The sequence below is a fragment of the Hyaena hyaena genome, unplaced genomic scaffold (genome assembly GCF_003009895.1).
Source record: "Hyaena hyaena isolate Hyena2069 unplaced genomic scaffold, ASM300989v1 scaffold_1042, whole genome shotgun sequence".
In the NCBI taxonomy this organism is placed as follows: domain Eukaryota; kingdom Metazoa; phylum Chordata; class Mammalia; order Carnivora; family Hyaenidae; genus Hyaena; species Hyaena hyaena.
This window is the reverse complement of record NW_024081668.1, coordinates 435,491-455,914: the sequence shown is the minus strand read 5'-3', so window position 1 is coordinate 455,914 and position 20,424 is coordinate 435,491. Positions and strand designations below refer to the sequence as shown.

The window sequence follows — 20,424 nt, the reverse complement described above, 5'->3', positions numbered from 1 at the left end:
GAGGGGTCTTCTCTGTGTCTCTTGGATTTCAATGTCTGTTTCCTTCCCCAAATTGGGGAAGTTCTCTGCTATAATTTGTCCCAGGACTCCTTCATCACCTTTTCCTCTCTCTTCCTCTTCTGAAATTCCTATGATATGGATATTGTTCCATTTGATTTTATTGCTGAGCTCTCGAACTCTCCTTTTGTGTTCCTGGAGCAGTTTTTGTCTCTTTTTCTCGGCTTCCTCTTTTTCTGTAATAGTGTCTTCTCATTACCTATTTTCCTCTCTGCCTCTTCAACCCGTGCATTGGATGCCTCCATTTTATTATGCATCTCATTTAAAGCATTTTTAAATTCATCACTATTTTTAAGCTTCATAGTCTTTGTACCAATAGTTTCTGTGATGTTTTCCATGCCTTTTTCAAGCCCAGTGATTAATTTTATGACTATTGTTCTAAATTCTTGTTCAGTTATTTTGCTTATATCATTTTTATCAGTTCTTTAGCTATAATTTCATGGAATTTCTTTAGAGGAGAGTTCTTCTGTTTTGTCATTGTGGCTAGCTTTATGTCTCTTGTTAGTTTTAAAAGCTTGATATGCATTCTGCACCTGCGACTTACGCTATATTAAAGAAGGCTCTTTGATTGTCCAGGGCCTGTCCTTTTAGGAAGTGTTCTTTGAATTGTGTCTCTTGGTTTCTCTTGTTGAGACTTTGGTTATTTATTTCCCTACTCGTAGTGGTATTTGTGACTTTCCACCATGTGTACTTTTATTTGTTTCTTGATGTAGCCCTGGAAAAGAAAGCAGACAGACAAACACACAAGGAACAAAGGCACACAAACGCACAGACAAATCCAATAAACACGCAGACTGAAAGGGAAAAGGAAAAAGAAAAAAATGATGGGAGTAAAAAAAAAGGAGAAAGACGAAAAACAAATATAAAAATTTTTAAAAAATGATCGAAAAGAAAAGAGAAAGAAATCTAAAGACAAAGGACAGTCTAAAAGCATAAAACCAGAATTCCCAGGTACAAATAAAGAGCCAGGTGTATGCACTGCTGATGGAAGAACATCTGCAAAGGGGGAAATAACCGGGTGTGGAGGAAGTGAAATTGGAAGAGAAATGACCAGGCAGAGAGACTAAGAGGTGTAATTCAGAGAGAAAAGGGGAATATGGTAAGTGGCAAGGAGAAAGAAACGATGACAATGTTACTCAGAGAAACGATATAGTCTGATTACTCCACAGAGAGAGAGAGAGAAAGGTAGTAGTGGAGGTGTAGAATATACATCTAGAGAATGGATTAAATGTGACTGTTTAAGCAAACCTGTGATCAGAATGTCCAGTCCAGCATAAGGGTGAGTTATGAATGATACAAGGGAAAATATATCTGAATAGAAAGAATTGATCCTGAATTAATCATGGTAGTGCATCCATGTTGGTCTTGCCCTGGGCTCTGGTAAAAAAAAAGAGCAGCTCTCTAGTGGGGATGGGTGTGGTTTGATGTAGGCAGGTCTTAGCCTTCACTGAGTCACAGGGCTGCTCCCTGAAGTCCCACCGTGGTAGTTATAGGATGAACAAACCCCTCTCGAACCAAGCATTGCAATTCACCCCTTTGGCTTCCATCTCCCTGTGCCATAGGTGTAGCCGAGGTGGGCCATGCTCTGTGTCCCAAGCCATGCCTCATTTCCAGATCTTAGTCCGTGTACCCAATTAATATCGCCCGAAATATAAACCTGTAGGCCGAGTCCCTCTGAGCAGTTTCAAGCCTCTCACCTCCCCACTGGGAATTGAGCCATGCCAGAAGAGCAGCAGGACATCTTCTTGCGCTCCGCTTCCTCTCCAGGTCTAGCTGGCATGCAGAGAAGCGGTTTCTCCTGGCGTCACCTGGGACCAGTGTGTCCCGCTCAAGGTCAGCTGCATAGCTGGAAACCAGATCCCTCTGTGTTCTGAGCCAAGATTTTTCTCTTCTCCAGGGACAGGGACAGTTGCTTGGGCTGTGTCAGCTGCTCTTTCTTTTCCCCTCGACTCAACACAGCTCCCTGCAAAGGGGGCTCCCTCCCCACCCTCCGTGTCTCCTGTCCCAGCCCATTTTTATCTTCCCCAATTCGCTCTCACGTTATAAGGTGTTCTCAGTGGACACTGTCTCCTTTTCCTTCCAAATTCCTGGATTCTGTAAGGGTTCCTATGGCTTCAGGTCTTCTCCATTTGAGAGGTGGGAGTGAGTGAAATGTATGTAGATCCCTATTTCTCCACCATCTTGCCTCCCACATAGTCTCATTTCTTTTTAATGAACAGAAGTTCTTTTTTTTTTAAAATTGAATTCCAGGACAGATAATATATTGTTTTATATTTGTTTCAGGTGTACAATATAGTGATTCAACAATTCTCTTCATTACTCAGTGGTCATCATGATAAGTGCCCTTCTTGATCCCCTTCACCTAGTTCTCCCATTTCCCTACCACCTCCCCTCTGGTAACCACAAATTTGTTCTCTGTAGTTGAGTCTATTTTTTTATTTATTGCTCTTTTCTTTTGTCCTTTGTTCATTTGTCTTGTTTCTTAAATTCTACATATGAATAAAATCATATGGTATTTGTCTTTATCTAACTGGCTTAATAATGAACAGAAATTCTTATTTTTAATGGGTCTAACTTATCATTCGAGTTTCTTTATAGCTAGCTCTATTTGCTTATTTCAAGCTTATGAAAATATTATTTATAAGTGTTAATATCTTTCAAATTTAAAATCTGCAATTTTACTGGTCATAATTTCTGTATTTGGTATGAAATATAGGTCAAATTTTCATTTTTACCACATGAGAATCCATTTGGACTAGATATTTTCTTTGTTAAACCTGTATTCTATGCCTGTCGTGTAGTCCTATTTTTTTTTTTACCATAAATTAAATGTCCTTATATGCATGGGTTGGTTTCTGGATTCTCTATTTAATTTCACCTCTCTTTTTGTTCCTATTGTACCAGTAGCACATTTTCCTAATTACCATTGTCGATAATGAGTCTTGATATCTAGTGAGGTAAGTCCTATCAATTTATTTCTCTTCAAACTCTTTTTTGATAGTCTTTGTCCATTGCCTTTCTATATAAATTTAGAATACTCTTGTTAGTCTGCACAACAATTATTTCTGAAATTTGGATTGGGATTGCTTTGAATGGGGAGGTTTATTGTCATCCACACAATAATTACTCTTACAATCCATGGACTTGGCATAGCTTCCTATTATATCTTCTTCAATTTCTTTCAACAAAGTTATATTGTTTTCTATATAGAAGGCTTGCCAAATATTTCTTTTCCTTCTTTCTTCTGAGCCCCTTTCCCATTGCTTGCCATTGATATAACATAGGACAGATGTGGGAGGCAAATTGTAACATGAAAATCTGTAGCCATTTGCAAGGCTGTTTGTGAAATTGTGGACTGGCTTGTTGACCTTATTCCAACTTAACAGTTTGAAGTCAATTTCTTACCAACTCCAATTGGGGATCTCTTTATTAGATGAAGCAGTAAAATCAGAGGGGTGGGCAGGTCTAAGCTTTTTCTAAGATTGCCTTGCTGTCATAAGTTCCCTGAATTTCTGCGTCATTTAAACCCCTTCTTCTGGTTCCTCTCTATTTGAGTATGGTACCCCCCAGTCTGTTTTCCCCCAGTTAAAAAATTTTTTTTAACGTTTATTCATTTTTGAGAGACAGAGATAGAGAGCCAGTGGGGAAGGAGCAGATAGAGGGAGACATAGACTATGAAGCAGCTCCAGGTTCTGAGCCCTCAGCACAGAGCCCGATGGGAGGCTCACACTCACAGACTAGACCACGCGATCATCACCTGAGCTGAAGTTGGACACTTAATTGACTGAGTCACTCAGGTGCCCCCATTTTCCCCCTGTTGTATTGAGAAATAACTGACACACTTCACTGTATGAGTTTAAATGGTATAGCATAATGATTTGATTTAAATGTGTTGTGAAATGATTACCACACAGACTTATTAGTTAACCTCCATCATCTTATATAGAAACAATGAAAAGAAAAGAGAGAACTTCTCTTTGAGATGACAACACTTAGGATCTACTCTCTTAACGACTTTAAGTCTCTAAGGTCTGTGAGTACTTTACACTTTTTTATTTCCCCAACCCTGGGCTCAGTACTTAGCACATAGGAGACACTAAGTAAATGTTTGGGAGATGAATATAAATAAAAGTGAATAAATGAGTAAAGGAATGTTTCAAAGGAGGAAAAGAAAATTGTGAGAGAGAAAGTACATCATAGTACAGTATCCAAGTAATAGATTCTGACAATTTAGTTTTAGCATCTTTGAGTGTGTTTTGGGATGGGGAAATAGTGTGGATTTTGGCAGAAATAAGCCCATGGCTTGGGGAGTTTCAGTAAGAACAATGTGAACAGAATTTGGTTTCTATGATAAGATGTAGTTTCAGGATCACTAATACCATTCATTTGCACCTAAGATCTTAAAGACAATGTAGGGCACATTGTGTTAGAAATTCAAGAGGAAATTCAGGAAAAATTCCTGGGTATAGTGATAGGTAGGCTTGGGAAGATATGAGGAAAGCTAAAGACACAACTATTGAAGAAATTAAGCTTGTCAAAACATACGGATCAGGTCACTTTGCCATACACAGGTTGACAATTAGAACCCTAGTAAGAAAATTGTTTTAGGGAGACAGCTTTGAAGAGTTGAGACTCATCTGCCTAAATCTGTCCCAGGATATTTCTTCTAGTGCACTCTCATCTCAGAAATAATACCTTGAATAGCTTTTGCACTTATGTAAAGATTTTTATCTTTTTAAGTTGCACACCTCCGTAGGACATTTGCTCTTTGACTTGTTATTCATCATGTACACCTTGCCAGAAAATTATATACATTTTAAATGACTATTTTAGAAAATAAAATGAAAAAATGGTAAATATGAAAAAATAGAGAAAAAATTATTAATGGCATTACTAGTCCCTCTAAATCAAATTGTTATTTGCACTTTGTTGCAGTTCCTTATATTTCCATTTCCTAGTTTATTTCTAATCATACTACAGCAACTTTTTGCATGTCTTTATAAAAATTATTTAAATTAAAATTTTTAATTGAAGTATAGTTGACACACAATGTTACATTAGTTTCAGGTGTACAACATAGTGCTTCAATGACTATACATTATGCTGTGCTCACCACAAGTGTAGCTACCAATGATTAGCATACAATGCTATTGTGTACTATTGACTATATTCTCTATGCTGTAGCTTTTATCCCAAAGACTTACTCATTCCATAATTGGAAACCTGCATCTCCCACTTTCCTTTACCTGTTTTGTGTGTCCACTTACCTTTTTCCTCTGGCAAGTGGAAGTACTGGACTATGGTATTAATATTTTTAATTTTTTGAGGAACCTCCAAACTGGTTTTCACAGTGGCTATACCAATTACACTCCCACCAATGGTGCACAAAGGTTTTTATCCCCCAGCATATTCACCAACACTTGTCGTTTCTTGTTTCTTTCATGATAGCCATTCTGACATGTGTAAACTGGTATCTCGTAATTTTGATTTGCATTTCTGTGATGATGAGTGATGTTGAGCATCTTTTTATGTGTCTTTGAACATCTGTATGTCTTTTTTGGAAAACTATTCAGATTCTCTATCAATTTTTTAATCAGATTTTATTTTGGTGTTGACTTGTATAAGTTCTTTGTATATTTTGGGTATTAACACCTTATTGGATACATCATTAGCAGATATCTTCTCCCATTTACTAAGTTGCCTTTTTCCTTTGTTGATGGTTTCCTATGCTGTGCATAAGTGCTTTTTGTTTTGTTTTGTTTTTAATTTTCGTTTGGGCCCAATAGTTTATTTTTGCTTTTGTTTCCCTTGCTTGTGGAGACATATCTGGAAAAATGTTGCTAAGGCTGATGTAAAAAAAAATTACTGCCTGTGTTATCCTCTAGAAGTTTTATGGTTTTAGGTCTCACATTTAGGTGTTTACTCCATTTTGAATTTATATTTGTGTATGATGTAAGAAAGTGGTCCAGTTTCACTCTTTTGCATGTAGCTGTCCAGTTTTCTCAGCACCATGTATTGAAAAGTAGTCATACTATATTATTTCTATCTTTTTTTTCTTTTAAAACAATGTGAATGTACTTTTTTTCTTAAATAGTTTATTGTCAGATTGGTTTACATATAACACCCAGTGCTCATCCCAACAAGTGCCCTCCCCCATGCCCATCACCCCCCTTCCCCTCTCTTCCACCCCCATCAGCCCTCAGTTTGTTCTCAGCATTCAAGAGTCTCTCATGGTTTGTCTCCCTCCCTCTCCCCAACTATTTTTCCCCTTCTTCTCCCTCATGGTCCTCTTTTATTTTCCTCCTAGTCCACCTATATGTGCAAACATATGGTATCTGTCCTTCTCTGCCTGACTTATTTCGCTCAGCATAACACCCTCAAGGTCCATCCATGTTGCTACACATGGCCAGATTTCATTCTTCCTCGTTGCCATGTAGTAGTCCATTGTATAAATATACCACATCTTCTTGATCCATTCATCAGTTGATGGACATTTAGGTTCTTTCCATGTTTTGGCTATTGTGGAGAGTGCTGCTATGAACATTGAGGTACTCCTATATCCCTTGGGTAAATTCCTAGCAGTGCTATTGCTGGGTCATAGGGGAGTTCTGTTGTTAATTTTTTGAGGAACTTCCATACTGTTTCCTAGAGGGGTTGCATCAGCTTACATTCCCACCAACAGTGTAGGAGAGTGCCCGTTTCTCCACATCCTCGCCAGCGTCTAGTCTCCTGATTTGTTCATTTTAGCCACTCTGACTGGTGTGAGGTGGTATCTCAGTGTGGTTTTGATTTGTATTTCCCTGATGATGACGGACAAAGAGAAAGCAGGATAAAACCTGGTTGAGCAGGACCTCAACCACAGCAACTTCTTACTTGACATATCCCCAAAGGCAAGGGAATCAAGAGCAAAAATGAACTACTGGGACCTCATCAAGGTAAAACGCTTCTGTACAGCAAAGGAAACAATCAATAAAACTAATAGGCAACTGATGGAATGGGAAAAGATAGTTGCAGATGACATATCAGATAAAGGGCTAGTATCCAATATCTATAAGGAACTCATCAAACTCCACACCCGAAAAATAAATAATCCAGTGAAGAAATGGGCAGAAGACATGAACAGACACTTCTCCAAAGAGGACATCCAGATGGCCAACAGACACATATTATTTCTATTATTAAATGCATATGAACTATCCTCTCTGCATGGTTAGTATTAATTATAATAAATATAGGGAGAAAAATTGTTTAAAAATCATGAAGCATTTAAAATATGAATTATTATTTTTTTATTATGTTTCTTCCGGGTAATCTTATTTCCAGGTCTCTCCTTGTTTCAGGACATATATTCTTTTGTACTAAGTGGTACTGGCTGGTACTAAGATAAGGAAAATAACACGTTATAAGGAACCTAAAACAACCTCAAAAAGTAAGCAGTTGGAAACCCCCCCACACACAAAATCCTATTTTCACAAAATCCTGTTTAATAATTATGTTTGCTGAGGTCAGTTAAGGAAGAGTCTGAAACTGCAAAGGACCTCCATATGGAAGACAGTTATTCTGAATAAGGAAGGGAACGATGCTCTGGTCATTCTGGTGGGTGGTGGGAAGAGGATGAGGAAGGAAGAAGAGAAGCAGACCAGTTTTTCATAGTATATGAAAAACTGACTGGGTGTTCAGTACAATGGCCTTTCCTGTGACTCCCAGGTTCATAAACCCACACAAAACTGGAATTACTTTGGTGTTGGATAAAATGTTGAAGGGGATGAATCTCACTCATATCCAGACTGATGTGATGAAAATAAGACCGGAGGTAGATTCAGGGATTGGAGGAGAGAACTACACATTGTGTGTGTGTGTGTGTGTGTGTGTGTGTGTGTGTGTGTGTGTGTAAGGAGATAGTGGTGGGTACTTTAGACACCTGAGCACTGAATCTCAGAGTCAGAGACAAATTTCTCTGTATCTGCAAAAGAGAAAAACTGACCACTTGGCATCTGGGTTATATATGTTTTTCTTCTGCAAAAAGGCCTGCAAAGATCTCACATTTTCCTGTTTCCATGCAAGGTACACAGGAATGTTAATACATTAAAGCCCAGTACAAATGATTTATGGGAGGTATTGTAAGATCTTATTTTCTATTTACTTTCTGAAATGTATTTCTAAAAATATTCCCTGGAATATGGGAAACATATTTGTCTCTCAATTTTGCATATGATCATTAACCTCCTATAATTTTATATCACTATATGTCCTACACATACATGAATTCTAGTTCTTGAGAGGCTGTCTTTGACCAATTTTCACAATCCTAAATAGTTTTCTCAGGGCCTGCTTCATCTCCTTATTCCGGAGGCTGTAGATCAAGGGATTGAAAAGTGGAGTCATCACAGAATAAAATAAAGTCACAATTTTCTGAATCCCTCCTGGATTGTCCGCTGTTGGGCTCACATACATCACCATGATGGAGCCATAGAACAGGGACACCACAGCCAGATGGGAGCCACATGTGGAGAAGGCCTTATGCCGACCTTCTCTGGAGGGGACCCTCAGCACAGCTCTGATCACCAAGGTGTATGAGCTGGAAATGAAGAGGAAGGTGGAAAAAATAAGGACTGAGTTAAAGATAGCACAGATGATCTCAGTGGCAGGAGCTGGCACACAGGACAGCTTCATAAGAGGTCCTGGGTCACATAAAAAGTGATCAATTATATTGGGGCCACAAAAAGGAAGCTGGGAGATGAGGTAAACTGGGAGGAGAAAACAGGAGAAGCCACAAACCCAGCACCCAGCTCCTATTCTGATGCAGCGCTGAACTGTCATGACAGTGGGGTAATGCAGGGGCCTGCAGATAGCAAGGTACCTGTCAAAGGCCATGGCAGACAAGAAGAAGGTCTCAGTGGTGCCCATGGAGAAGAAGAAGTAGAACTGGAGGAAGCAGCCATAGAAGGAGATGTAATTGGTCTCAGAGAGAAAGTTGGCTAGCATATTAGGGACAGTAGAAGTGACATACCAGATCTCCAGGAAGGAAAAGTTGGCCAGTAGGATGTACATGGGGGTGTGCAGATGGTCATCCCACCACACTGCACAGATGATACACAGATTTCCTGTTAATGTCAGGACATAGATCACAAAGAAGATTGAGAAGAGGAGGATCTGGATCTCCCAGGTACAAGGGAAGCCAAGAAGAATGAATTCACTCACAGGGTCAGAGTGATTGTTTTCAGCTGGGCTTTTCATGTTTCTCCTCCTCAAACTGCAATAATATAACATTACCATGTTACAGATGACTTTGCAGAAGTTTTCTCATTAAGATATTCTCTGATTTTCTTTACAATTCAAGTAGCAGCACAGTTTTAGATTACGTAAAGATTTCCAGCATTCTTTGCCCCAGTAATATTGGGAGAAATAAGGTACTTGGAGGTGTGGATCCTTATTACAGCTTTACCGTTATGATCACCATGCCCATCATGGACCATTAAACACCTGCCTTTGTTTAGTGCCCTCGGTACTATGTAAAATTAACTAGATGTTCTCTTGTCATCAAGAGGCTTTCAACCTAGTTCAGAAACATCAACTTAAAAAAAATATTTATTTTGAGAGAGACCACATGCAAGAGTAGGGGAGGGGCAGAAAGAGAAAGAAAGAATCCCAAGCAGGCTCCATACCCAGTGCCCAGCATGGAGCCTAATGTAGGACTCAATCTCACAACTGTGAGATCATGACCTGAGCTGAAACCAAGTGTCTGATGATTTATGGACTGAGCCACCTAGGTGCCCCAGAAACCTCAACTTTTAATCGGTGATTGCTTATAGCAAGGTCAGTTGTGACATTTGTGTGCCCTCTCATTTTTAAAGCTCTCTCTGAAAATTACACAGTTTGCAATATTATTTTCTCTCTGGGTTTAGTGACATATGCAAAATTCTCCAAATATTCCTTAATTTTTAAGTAGTCTCTACACCCAATGTGGGTCTCGAACTCATGACCCCAAGATCAAGAGTCCTACGCTCTACCGACTGAGCCAACCAGGCACCCCTAAATACTCCTTATTTTTAACTTTGTTGCCTTTGCATTTAAAAAATTGTTGCTGAAGAGGAGTAAGCTTCTTATACTGTCACCTTGAATAACATTTAAATGAAATTGTTACAAATGAATGAGGTCCAGACTAAAGACTAATGATTCTCTTTTAACAGAGAAATTCCCTAACTAGAATACACAGGCTTCAGCCCTCAATTGAAATTTATCACATGCAGGGAAAGTGCCTCACGATGGCACTCTATATACATTTTGCCAAGTAAAGTAAAAATAACTATAGTGTTATGTTACTGAAAGCATTCTGAGATTTGAACAACATTAATTGGAGATCGATGCATGGATTATTCAGTTTTATTTCTCCCTATATATTAGGCTTCTAGTCAGAGTTTCTCCTGATTGGCCTGATCTGTATATGTTTTTTCAGGACTTATTCCTTGATATTTTTCTTTCTCTAACTATACTCTCTCTCTATATATAAAAACTGTCTATGGGGAGATAAAGCCAGATTTTCTTTCCCTAGCTATGAGATCTCTTCCACAACCTGGATTTTTCTACCCAATTTCTTACTCAACATCTCCATTTGTATCTAACATAACATGCCTATGACTAAATTGTTTTTTGATTATTCTCCCCTCAAACTGGCTGATCCTTCTTCTCTGCCCTTTCACTGCATGGAACCTCCATTCATTCAGCTGCTCAGGCCATACACTTTGGCCACATCATTACTATCCCTCTTATTACTCTATATCCAAAACCATCATCAAATACTCTAGTCCTCCTGTTCAAAACATGCAGAATCTGTATAATTTTTAGCATCCTTATCAGCTTCCACCCTGGTGCATGCTACCATGAAATTCTCATTTTGACTACTTACAAAAACCTCTTAAGTTTCCTGTTTCCATTTTTATGTGTCAAGACTCTTACCCACATAGTAGCTAGATGACAGTTTTTTAAAAACCTGATCATGTCAACTACTTGTTCTTAATATTTTAGGCACAGTTAACATACCTCCTAATTCCTTACCACAGTTAAGAAGGCCAATGAGACCTTCCTCCATGTCCTCATTTCCTACCACTCTTTCCCCTACTGGCCCAACTCCAGCCATACTGATACTTGATTATGCCAAGGATCATCCATATCAAATCCTGGAATATCCCTATCTCAGTCCGTCTCTATGCTCCACTAGTATTCACATGTCTTAATTTGTTACTCGATTCAGATTTCTGGTAAAAATCAGGGGGAGGACATTATTTTGCTCACCAACATATTCCCAGAATCTAGGACATTCTCTGGTATAAGTGCTAAGTAAATATTTGTTGTCTCAATCAATGACATGCCCTCATAGTAACCAATTAGGGAAACAATTGTCTGTAGCCAGAGGAAAAAAGTTTAAAAAATGCAAATACTGGAAAATTCCAGTTTGCTAAAAACAAACTCAAGACAATAAAGATTTTGCTTGTTATGGGGATGCACCATCAGTCCAAGTAAATAGGAGGACATCCATGTCAAGAGCCATCTCAAGACAACCCTGTCAGAATCCTCTCTCTTTGTCTCTCTCATCCACTCTGTTTGGTGCTATCAACTTTCTTATTGTTGCTAAGTAATAATCAGGCTCTAAGGATGTATGTGTTGTGTGTTATACTGTTTCCTGCTGTCTTCTCTCTCAGTCTCTTTCTAATTGTCCCTCCCTATCTTTAAATATTTTTATTAGATGGATTTTACATTATTTCCTTCTCTTTAAAAAATTTTTTAATGTTTATTTAATTTTGAGAGGGAGAAACAGAGAGCGAGCAGGGTAGGGGCAGACAGAGAGGGAGACACAGAATCTGGAGCAGGCTTCTGACTCTGAGCTGTCATCACAGAGCCTAACACAGGGCTTGAACTCACAGACTGTGAGATCATGACCTGAGGTGAAGTCGGTCTCTTAGCCAACTGAGCCACCCAGGCACCTTCTCATTTTTAAATAGGTATGTGAACTGTTTTAAATTATTCCCTCTTAAAGAACAAGTGTTTATTGGAACACATGTTTAAGAGGGAATGTTCTTAAAGAACATGTGTTTAAGGGAAAAGGGAAAGATGATGAGGCCTGGATCTAAGTTGAAGAATAAGTTGGCCTTAAACCTTGGATCAGAATGTTAAACTCACATTTTCCTTCCTATGTAGCTAGCCAGTGTCCTTTAATAGAAAAATGTCCTTCTCTTCCCCATTTTCATGGTCAGGAAATTTGGTATATGTAATTTGAATAAGCAATAAGGTATAGAATGAAGTTTTCATTTCACAGTTTATTCTTGGCCCATGTGGTTTTGTGGTTCAGCTGACATTTCAAGTTAAGTAAAATACTGTTATTTTATTTATTTTATGAATAAAACACATATGACCTACAATTTATTTAGACCAGTTCTGATGCTGGATACTATGTTAAATCATTGAGAATGTAACCAGTATCTATTAGGAGGAAGCTATTTTAATTCACATTTTCATATGGAGAAAATACAAGACAGGGTTAGAGGAAAGTAAAAAAAAATATTACAAAGAAATTTGAGCTATGCCTTACCTAAAGCTGTTATGCAAGGATTATAGAATCCGGTTGAGGGGAGATGTTTAGATATTTCTCTCTTGGAGTCAGTTTCAGTCTTCTTTTTCTTTCATTTCAGTAAGAGAAAGTGTGCCGCCAAACTAAACACAGTGATGCTTGCATCCACATTCCTTAGCAGGTTTTTGAAAGAGGGTGAGTGTTGGAAGGTAATATTATCAAGAATAGGGGCACCTGGGTGGCTTAGCCCATTAAGCATCTCTTGATCTTTTATCAGTTCCTGATCTCATGGTTTGTGGGTTCAAGCCCCAAGGCAAGCTCTGCACTGAGAGTGTGGAGCCTGCTTGGGATTCTCTCTCTCCCTCTCTCAAAATAAATTAAGAAATATTTTTAAAAAATTATCCAGAATAGCAATTATTTCAAGCCCACACAATGACTATATTGACCTTCTCAAGCTGGTTAAATGAAGTTGCAAAAGGCACAGCGTTCTCTCCTGATTTGGGAATGAGTGGTTACACCCCTGCTTCTAAAGGAGGGTAGGTAGCAAACCCATTGTGAACCATGATTATTCTGTTCTCCATGGTCCATCTTGGAGGCGGGGTGATCTGAATACTCTGTGTGTGCACTTAGGCCTTACTGTTCCACTCCTATAGTTTTTAACACATGTGCCAAGGTTTGCTTCTGACCCTCCTGGATTATCTGACTTTTCCCAGAGGCCTCATCTAGGAATAATAATGAGAAAGTTTTGGCTAGATCTCAGAAAGCATTTCTTTACAGAGGTCTAAATTGATCCAGCCTCTAGGGGAAAAGGGAAAGATGGTGAGGCCTGGATCTAAACTGAAGGATAAGTTGGCCTTAAGCCTTGGATCAGAATGTTAAATATAACCAGAAGCATCTGTGTATATATTTATAGTAATGCAGCTGCATTTTCCCACACACAAAAAAGGACACTAGATTTAAGGATGAAAATGTAGGCGCAAAGGGTTCTACTTTTGTGGTAGTACCATATTGTTTTGATTACTAACACTTTCTAGCATATCTTGAAATCTGGAATTGTGATGCCTCTGGCTTTGTTCTTCTTTTTCAAGATTGCTCTGGCTAGGGAATTTCTAATCTCATGGACATTTTCTGGGAATCTGTTCTTTTTTTTCTTTAAAAAATTGGGGCGCCTGGGTGGCTTAGTCGGTTAAGCGTCCGACTTTCTCTTAGGTCATGATCTCCCGGTTCGTGGGTTCGAGCCCCGCGTCGGGCTTTGCCAGCTCAGAGCCTGGAGCCTATTTCAGAGTCTGTATCTCCCTCTCTCTCTGACCCTCCCCTGCTCACGCTGTCTCTCTCTCTCCTAGAAATAAATAAAAATATAAAAAAAATTATTGGAAATAGATCATATGTGTGTGTTTTTAAGATGTTTGACACACACTTTCCTATTTTAATTTGGTGGTCTTTTCACTACAGAAGTCCTCAGGTAGGGCTAAGGAAACATGTCAAGTGAAGTTTCACCATTGAGTTTATGTTGAGTTTATGAAGAGAGCCTCAAAATTGAGTTCAGGCAAAATATGAAGAAAGTAGAGAAGGTTGAATTAGAGAATGAAGCAGATGAAAAAGCACTAAAAAAATGAAGTCTTGATACTTTTGTGTTTAGAATATAGTGATGGAGGTAGGAAGTCCGATTGACCCTTACTGTTTTCTTATTCTTCTCCCATGATAAGGCCTCCAGATCCTGATTACAAAATGGGCAGTTACCCGGAGGACCGCGGGGGAGAAGAAGGGGGGAAATAGTGGGGAAGGAGGAGAGAAGCAAATCATGAGAGACTTTTGAATGGTGAGAACAAACTGAGGACTGATGGGTGTGGGGGAGGGGAGAGATGGGCATGGAGGAGGGCACTTGTGGGGATGAGCACTGGGTGTTATATGGAAATCAACATGACAATAAACTATTTGTAAAAAAAAAAAAAAGAGAGAGAGATTAAAGTCAAGAAAAAAAAAAAAAAAAAAAAAAAAAAAAAAAGAGTTGCATGTTCTTCCAACTGAGCCAGCCAGGTATCCCACTGGGGTGGGATCTAATTCTTTGATCCCTTGATTGTTCAGAAGTATATTGTTTAATTTCCATATATTGGTAAATTTTCACTTTTCCTCCTGTTAAAAAAAAAGTGGGCAGTTACCATATGTCCCCCTTTTAGTCTCAGAGAAGATAGAAAGAGGCAGGAGACCAGTCTGGTGTTTTGGCAGAGAGAGATGTCACCAAATGACAGTGAATGCAGTGACAGTGAAGGCAATGACCTTTGCCTTTGGGCAAAGGAGGATTTAGTATGAAAAGCCCCGTTAGGGCTTTTTCTGTCTTCCATTTGAGTTTGCCATGTGGATGACATGCCTGAGTGATCACATAAAGCTGGCTCTGGAAGGACTGAAGCTCCCTTTGCTTCAGCACCAGAGTTCTGTGTGCTTCAGAGTTGAGTGTAAAGTTCAGAAGAGGCCTGAGAAAGGCCAGGGGATTTATTGTCTAGATGACTTGACCTTGCAAAACTATCAACCTCATTGTGAATGTCACTCAACATACTTGATGGTGAGTCAGTCTATTTCTATGGCTATTCCTTTGCATTTTATTATTTATTTATTTATTTTAATAAATGAAAGGTAGGTGTTTTATTACTAAGGAGAAAAATGTGAACAAGAAAGTCTAGATTCTTTTTACTCATGTGCTGCTTTTATGGTAAAGTTCCAAATACCAACTTTAAAAATACTCACAAGGGTAAATTTTTCTTAACACATCACCATTTACTGTGTAGTAGACATTTTTTCATAGAAATCATACACAAAAGTGGAATATATTCTTATAGTGTACAGAAGCTTTAAAGATGGTACTAACAGAAAATGATATTATATTTCCCTGTAAAATATTATAAAAGTGATATAATTTTTTTGGGCTTGTAAATGTTTATTTGATTTGAACAGGGGAATGAAGAAACAAACAGCAAGATAGTACTGGCTTTAAGATATCTTTGTATTCTGGAGAGCTGGGTGGCTCAGTTGGTTAAGTGTCCAACTTCAGTTCAGGTCATGATCTTGTGGTTTGTGTCAGGCTCTGTGCTGATAGCTCAGAGCCTGGAGCTTTCTTCAGATTCTGTGTCTCCCTCTCTCTCTCTCCGCCCCTCTCCTGCTTGTGCTTTGTCTCTCTCAAAAATAAACACACATACACAAAAAGATTTCTTTATATTCAATTCATTTTTCTTTTGTATTGTTTAACTTAGCTGATACACATAAGTGACAACTGTAGAAGCCTGGATATCCATCAACACAAGTGAAGGAATAATTTTTGTTTCCAAGGCATTATATGCTCCAATAGCAGAACCTGGGTTATTATAAAATTTATTTTCATGCTCAAATGCTTCAAATTTGTGTGTGTGTCCTGAGATATGAATATCCACATCAAACTCCCTCTGCAGCAGGGTTAAGGTGGCCATATTTCCCACGGGATAACATGATGCCCATGGATCAAATCAATTTTGAACTGCCAACAGTCATAACTTTCTGTTCTGGATAATTGAGATTCTCATTGAAGTCTCCTGTCACAGTATGGACATCACTGGCCAGAGTCTTTAGATAGTCTTAACTCTCTTTGGTACAAAGGTTTCCAGTACAGAGAATGTGTTGAATATTTCCTGGGACCAGCATTTTCGAAAATTTAGCCAGCAAACTGTTGGACTGGTATGGAATGTGTCAGTCTCCTACTATCAATACCAACTGAAGAAAGAAAAATCTTCACCTTTAGATGGAGATTCCTTCAGATATGTTTTGGAGTACATAGTTAGTGTGGGAAGCATCCTGTCACTGGGCTCTGCTCAGTCATTACAACTGCTGTTGACTTCTTCCTTGGGCTCCTCTGCAGCGCTCATGCATTTTAGAAGAGCTGTTTCTTTCTTTCTTATGTGCTGTATGCTATTCCTTTAAAAAATTAAAAAAAATGTTAATTCATTTTTGAGAGAGAGAGAGAGAGAGAATGAGCAGGGGAGGGGTAGAGAGAGAGGGAGACACAGAATCCAAAGCATCTCCAGGCTGTGAGCTGTCAGCACAGAATCTGATGTGGGGCTCGAACCCATGAACCCGTGAGATCATGACCTGAGCCAAAATTGCCATTTAACCAACTGAGGCACCCAGGTGCCCCAAGAAAAGCTGTTCTTAAGCTCATACTACATTCCCTCACTGTCAGTTCTGACATCCCATGACAGGTTGTCCTGTTATTCTTGGTCTTCCCTCTCTATTCTAGTATCCAGGAGATTTCAAAGCTTGGAATAGATCTCAGGCCAAAGAGACACAATGTCACTGGGGTAGAGATCGTAGGACTATAGAATAATTCTAGACTGTGGAGTGAGTATTCTGTGTCCTTAGGAAATGAATTTTGAAGGCATTATCTGAGTCATCACTCAGGTTGTCCACAAATGACTGTTCCTCATTTGGCCAGTTAAATTGTGGTGCGCTTTAACCCAAATGTTTCCCTTAATCTCTGCCTCGCTCCTGTCTCACTTGAGGCCTAAAAGATAGGAGAGAGCCAGGACCTCTATATAGGAGATTCTCCATTTTTGCTTTCTTCCTTATCACTTTCCACCACTTGTTCTTCTTCCGTGTCCACATAACTTAAGTGGTAGTAGGGTAGCAGTTAGTTTACCTTTAAGCAGAGGAAATGAAGCTCTGTGGATACAGAGTTGAAATTTTTCAGGAAAGGTTCTTTCTCATCTCCTGCAACAAAGATATAAAAGCCTTTCTTCTGTGACTCTTTCCTCCAAAATGGCCTCTGCCCTCTCACACATAGGTATGACACCTCTGTTAAATTAAAGGTGGGAAGAGTCAGGGCAAAGAGAGGAGTGCTTTGTTAACTTCTTAACTTCTCCCAAATCTGCATGGTTTCCTGCCCCCCCACCCCCTTTTTTCCTCTTACCAACTTTTCTACTTCATGATTTCCTCTTTTCTAATCTGGTTTGGGGATTTCAGTTCTCACTACATTTGCATTATATCCTTCTGACATTTGAAAGAAGACCCTTTTTAATTTTCCAGGAGAATTTTCTTCATTGTGATAAGCGCAACCTACTATGTCTTCCATTTCTATCTCTTTCCTCTTCATCTTCCCAGTAGTCTTAATATTAAGCTCCTTTGTAGCAGGAAGATTGAAGAAGAGCCCGTAATATTATCAGAGGGAAATTGCCCTCTACACTGAGGAAGTTATGAAATCAGAGCCTGACTAAGTTTGGGTCACTTAGTATACCAAAGATAGAAAGGTTGCCCATACTCTGAGTCCTATCATACTTAACATGATTGAAACTCTCTTTGATATTTTTTGTCTGTTTTTGGAGTAACAATTATATAAATTTGATTATGGAGATATTAAAATATTTTTTCGTCTATCTTCTCAAGAAGAAGTTTGCTGAAGTTTGGGAAACAAATTTATATTTAATTTTTTCATACACATTCATGATTTTTGATTAAATTCTTAGGCAGTGTAGTACCTTAAAATTTTTTCCCTGTTCTTATTAACATTTTTGTCTTTCAAGACTTTTCTCTTGAATCAGTCTCTCTTGCTATCTATTTGGATATAAATATTTGTTTGAATATCAATCTCCTAAAGTGGTACCATTGAGAAAAGGGTCTATTTCTAAATTTCCATTACTGAATTAATTCTCTTATTTTATGCTCAATACATGCATGGCAGAGGTGCGTTAGCTGCATACTTACTATCCATTTTTCTTATCTTTCTGCCTAATACAGTCTCACTTCTATTCTGGTAGCAATGTGCCCAGCCTGAAAAATCAAATGGTGTAGCCTCCTTTATATAGAGGTCCTTGAGTGGCATACTTCTGTTCAGAGCTAAAAGTGGAATATAGATTGGCCTCCTTCTTGAAGCCTGAACCTTTAGCTGCTATCTTAAGGCAATAGGTGATTTTGTTATGCTGAGCGAAATAAGTCAGTCAGAGAAGGACAGATACTATATGTTTGCATGTACAGGAGGATTAGGATTAACGGAGGACCATGGGGGAGAAGAAGGGGAAAAATAGTGGGGGAGAGGGAGGGAGGCAAACCACAAGAGACTCTTGAATGCCAAGAACAAACTGAGGGCAGATGGAGGGGAGGGGAAGAGAGTGATGGGCATGGAGGAAGGCACTTGTGGGGATGAGCACTGGGTGTTATATGGAAACCAACTTGACAATAAACTATTTTAAAAAATAAAAAAAAAAAGAAGGTGATAAAAAAGACAATAGGTGATTTTGAGGATGAAGATACTAAGAAGGATTTATCAAAAAGCCAGGAGAGCTTGAGTCCCTGCCTATCTCTTGGAACTGCCTACCTCTGAACTGCCATGGACTGTCTATCTCTAGAGGTGGATACATGAGGAAAAAGCCCCAAATATTTACCTTGTTTAAGTTGCTGTTACTTGGGTTTCTGTTATACACAGCTGAATCTATGTCTAATATATTCATCCATTCTGGGTTCCTGGATAGATCTTGAGTTTCCCTTTTGTTTTGTTTTACTCAAGTGGGTAAAAATCTGGAATGATTGAATTACTTAATAAAAAGTAATTATCTCTTCCAATTTTTAAAAATGGAAATATAGTTGACTTACAATATTATATTCATTTTAGGTATACAACATAGTGATTCAAAAATAATATACATTATGCAGTGCTCACTGTAATAAGTATAGTTACCATCTGTCACCATATAGGTTATTACAGTATTATTGACAGTATTCTAATTCTTTCATTCTTGATTATCTGCTTCTTTTGAGACAGTTGAATGATCATTTAAAAATGGTTATATTTTTAAGATGATTTAAAGTATATATTTTGATAGAGAAAGAAATGGCGTATGTTCTTTAAAAGAGGTGGACATTTGAAACAGGTTGTTTAAAAAAAACAGAAGTGCATAAAAGGCAGGTGTTGAAAGCATAGTAATTTAAGGCCTCTTTTAATGAAAAGTGGTTCTTATGCCAGAATAAGCAGTGGCTTAGGTGAGAAATAGAAATGTAGATGGGAACTCCGGGGAAAATTTTCCTCTTTTTGAAGATGCACTTGATTGCATGATATGTCTATTTCCTCTCTTTTCTTTCTGTTCTGAGCATCTAGAACAAAAACTACAAAGCCAGAGTTTGCTGCCAAAACCTCTTTATGCTTTAGAGAAAGAGCTGATTTTGAGTGAAATAGAAGCATGAGGAAGCCAAAGCCAAATTTACTTCTCTCCACAAAGTGATGCCACATGGAAATCTTTGAGTAGCTCTGGAAAGGAACATGTTATAAGGCTTACCAAAGACAGTAGCATTATCCTTTCTTAATGCATAACATAGAAATCTTAGGTTAAAAGTATCTAAAGACATTGCTCTAAGTTATATATCTCTTTATAAACATTGATTTTTTTTTTAAAAACTGTACATCTGAAGGTAGCTACGTAGGGCACAGCCAGTTTCCAGGAGGGAAAGTAGGGCACAGCACAATTCTTACTGATATGGAAATCAAGACAACTGCTTCCTTCACTTGTGTGACCTTAGACAATATACTTGCTTTCACTGAGTCTCATTTATGAAATGACTATGAGAATGTCTGCTCTTCTGTCACAGAGTTTGTGAGCTTAAATTGAGAGAGTATGTCAAAGTATTTTGTAAATGATAAAGAACTTTCTAAGTGAAAAGTATTAATATTAACTGAAATCAATTGCATATACACTATGTATAAGATTCTATTCTAATTAATCTCCTTTATTCATGATAGCCTTTCTGTGAGGGAAGTATTATCTATCATTAGCTCTAGTTTATGGGTTTAAAAA

General features: G+C 38.4%; 1 protein-coding gene and 1 pseudogene across 1 annotated transcript; both read right to left on the bottom strand.

Annotated features, from left to right (window-relative positions):
* Positions 1 to 8,325: 8,325 nt before the first annotated feature.
* Positions 8,326 to 9,294, bottom strand: LOC120223725 (olfactory receptor 11H6-like). Its single transcript, XM_039221949.1, has one exon. It carries the CDS (start codon positions 9,292 to 9,294, stop codon positions 8,326 to 8,328), a length of 969 nt encoding a protein of 322 aa, XP_039077880.1.
* Positions 9,295 to 15,858: 6,564 nt separating this feature from the next.
* Positions 15,859 to 17,735, bottom strand: LOC120223724 (annotated as a pseudogene).
* Positions 17,736 to 20,424: the final 2,689 nt, after the last annotated feature.

What these genes read in the sequence shown, in the direction of transcription:
- LOC120223725 (XM_039221949.1), bottom strand. Translation starts at nt 9,294, where the DNA reads ATGAAAAGCCCAGCTGAAAACAATCACTCTGACCCTGTGAGTGAATTC.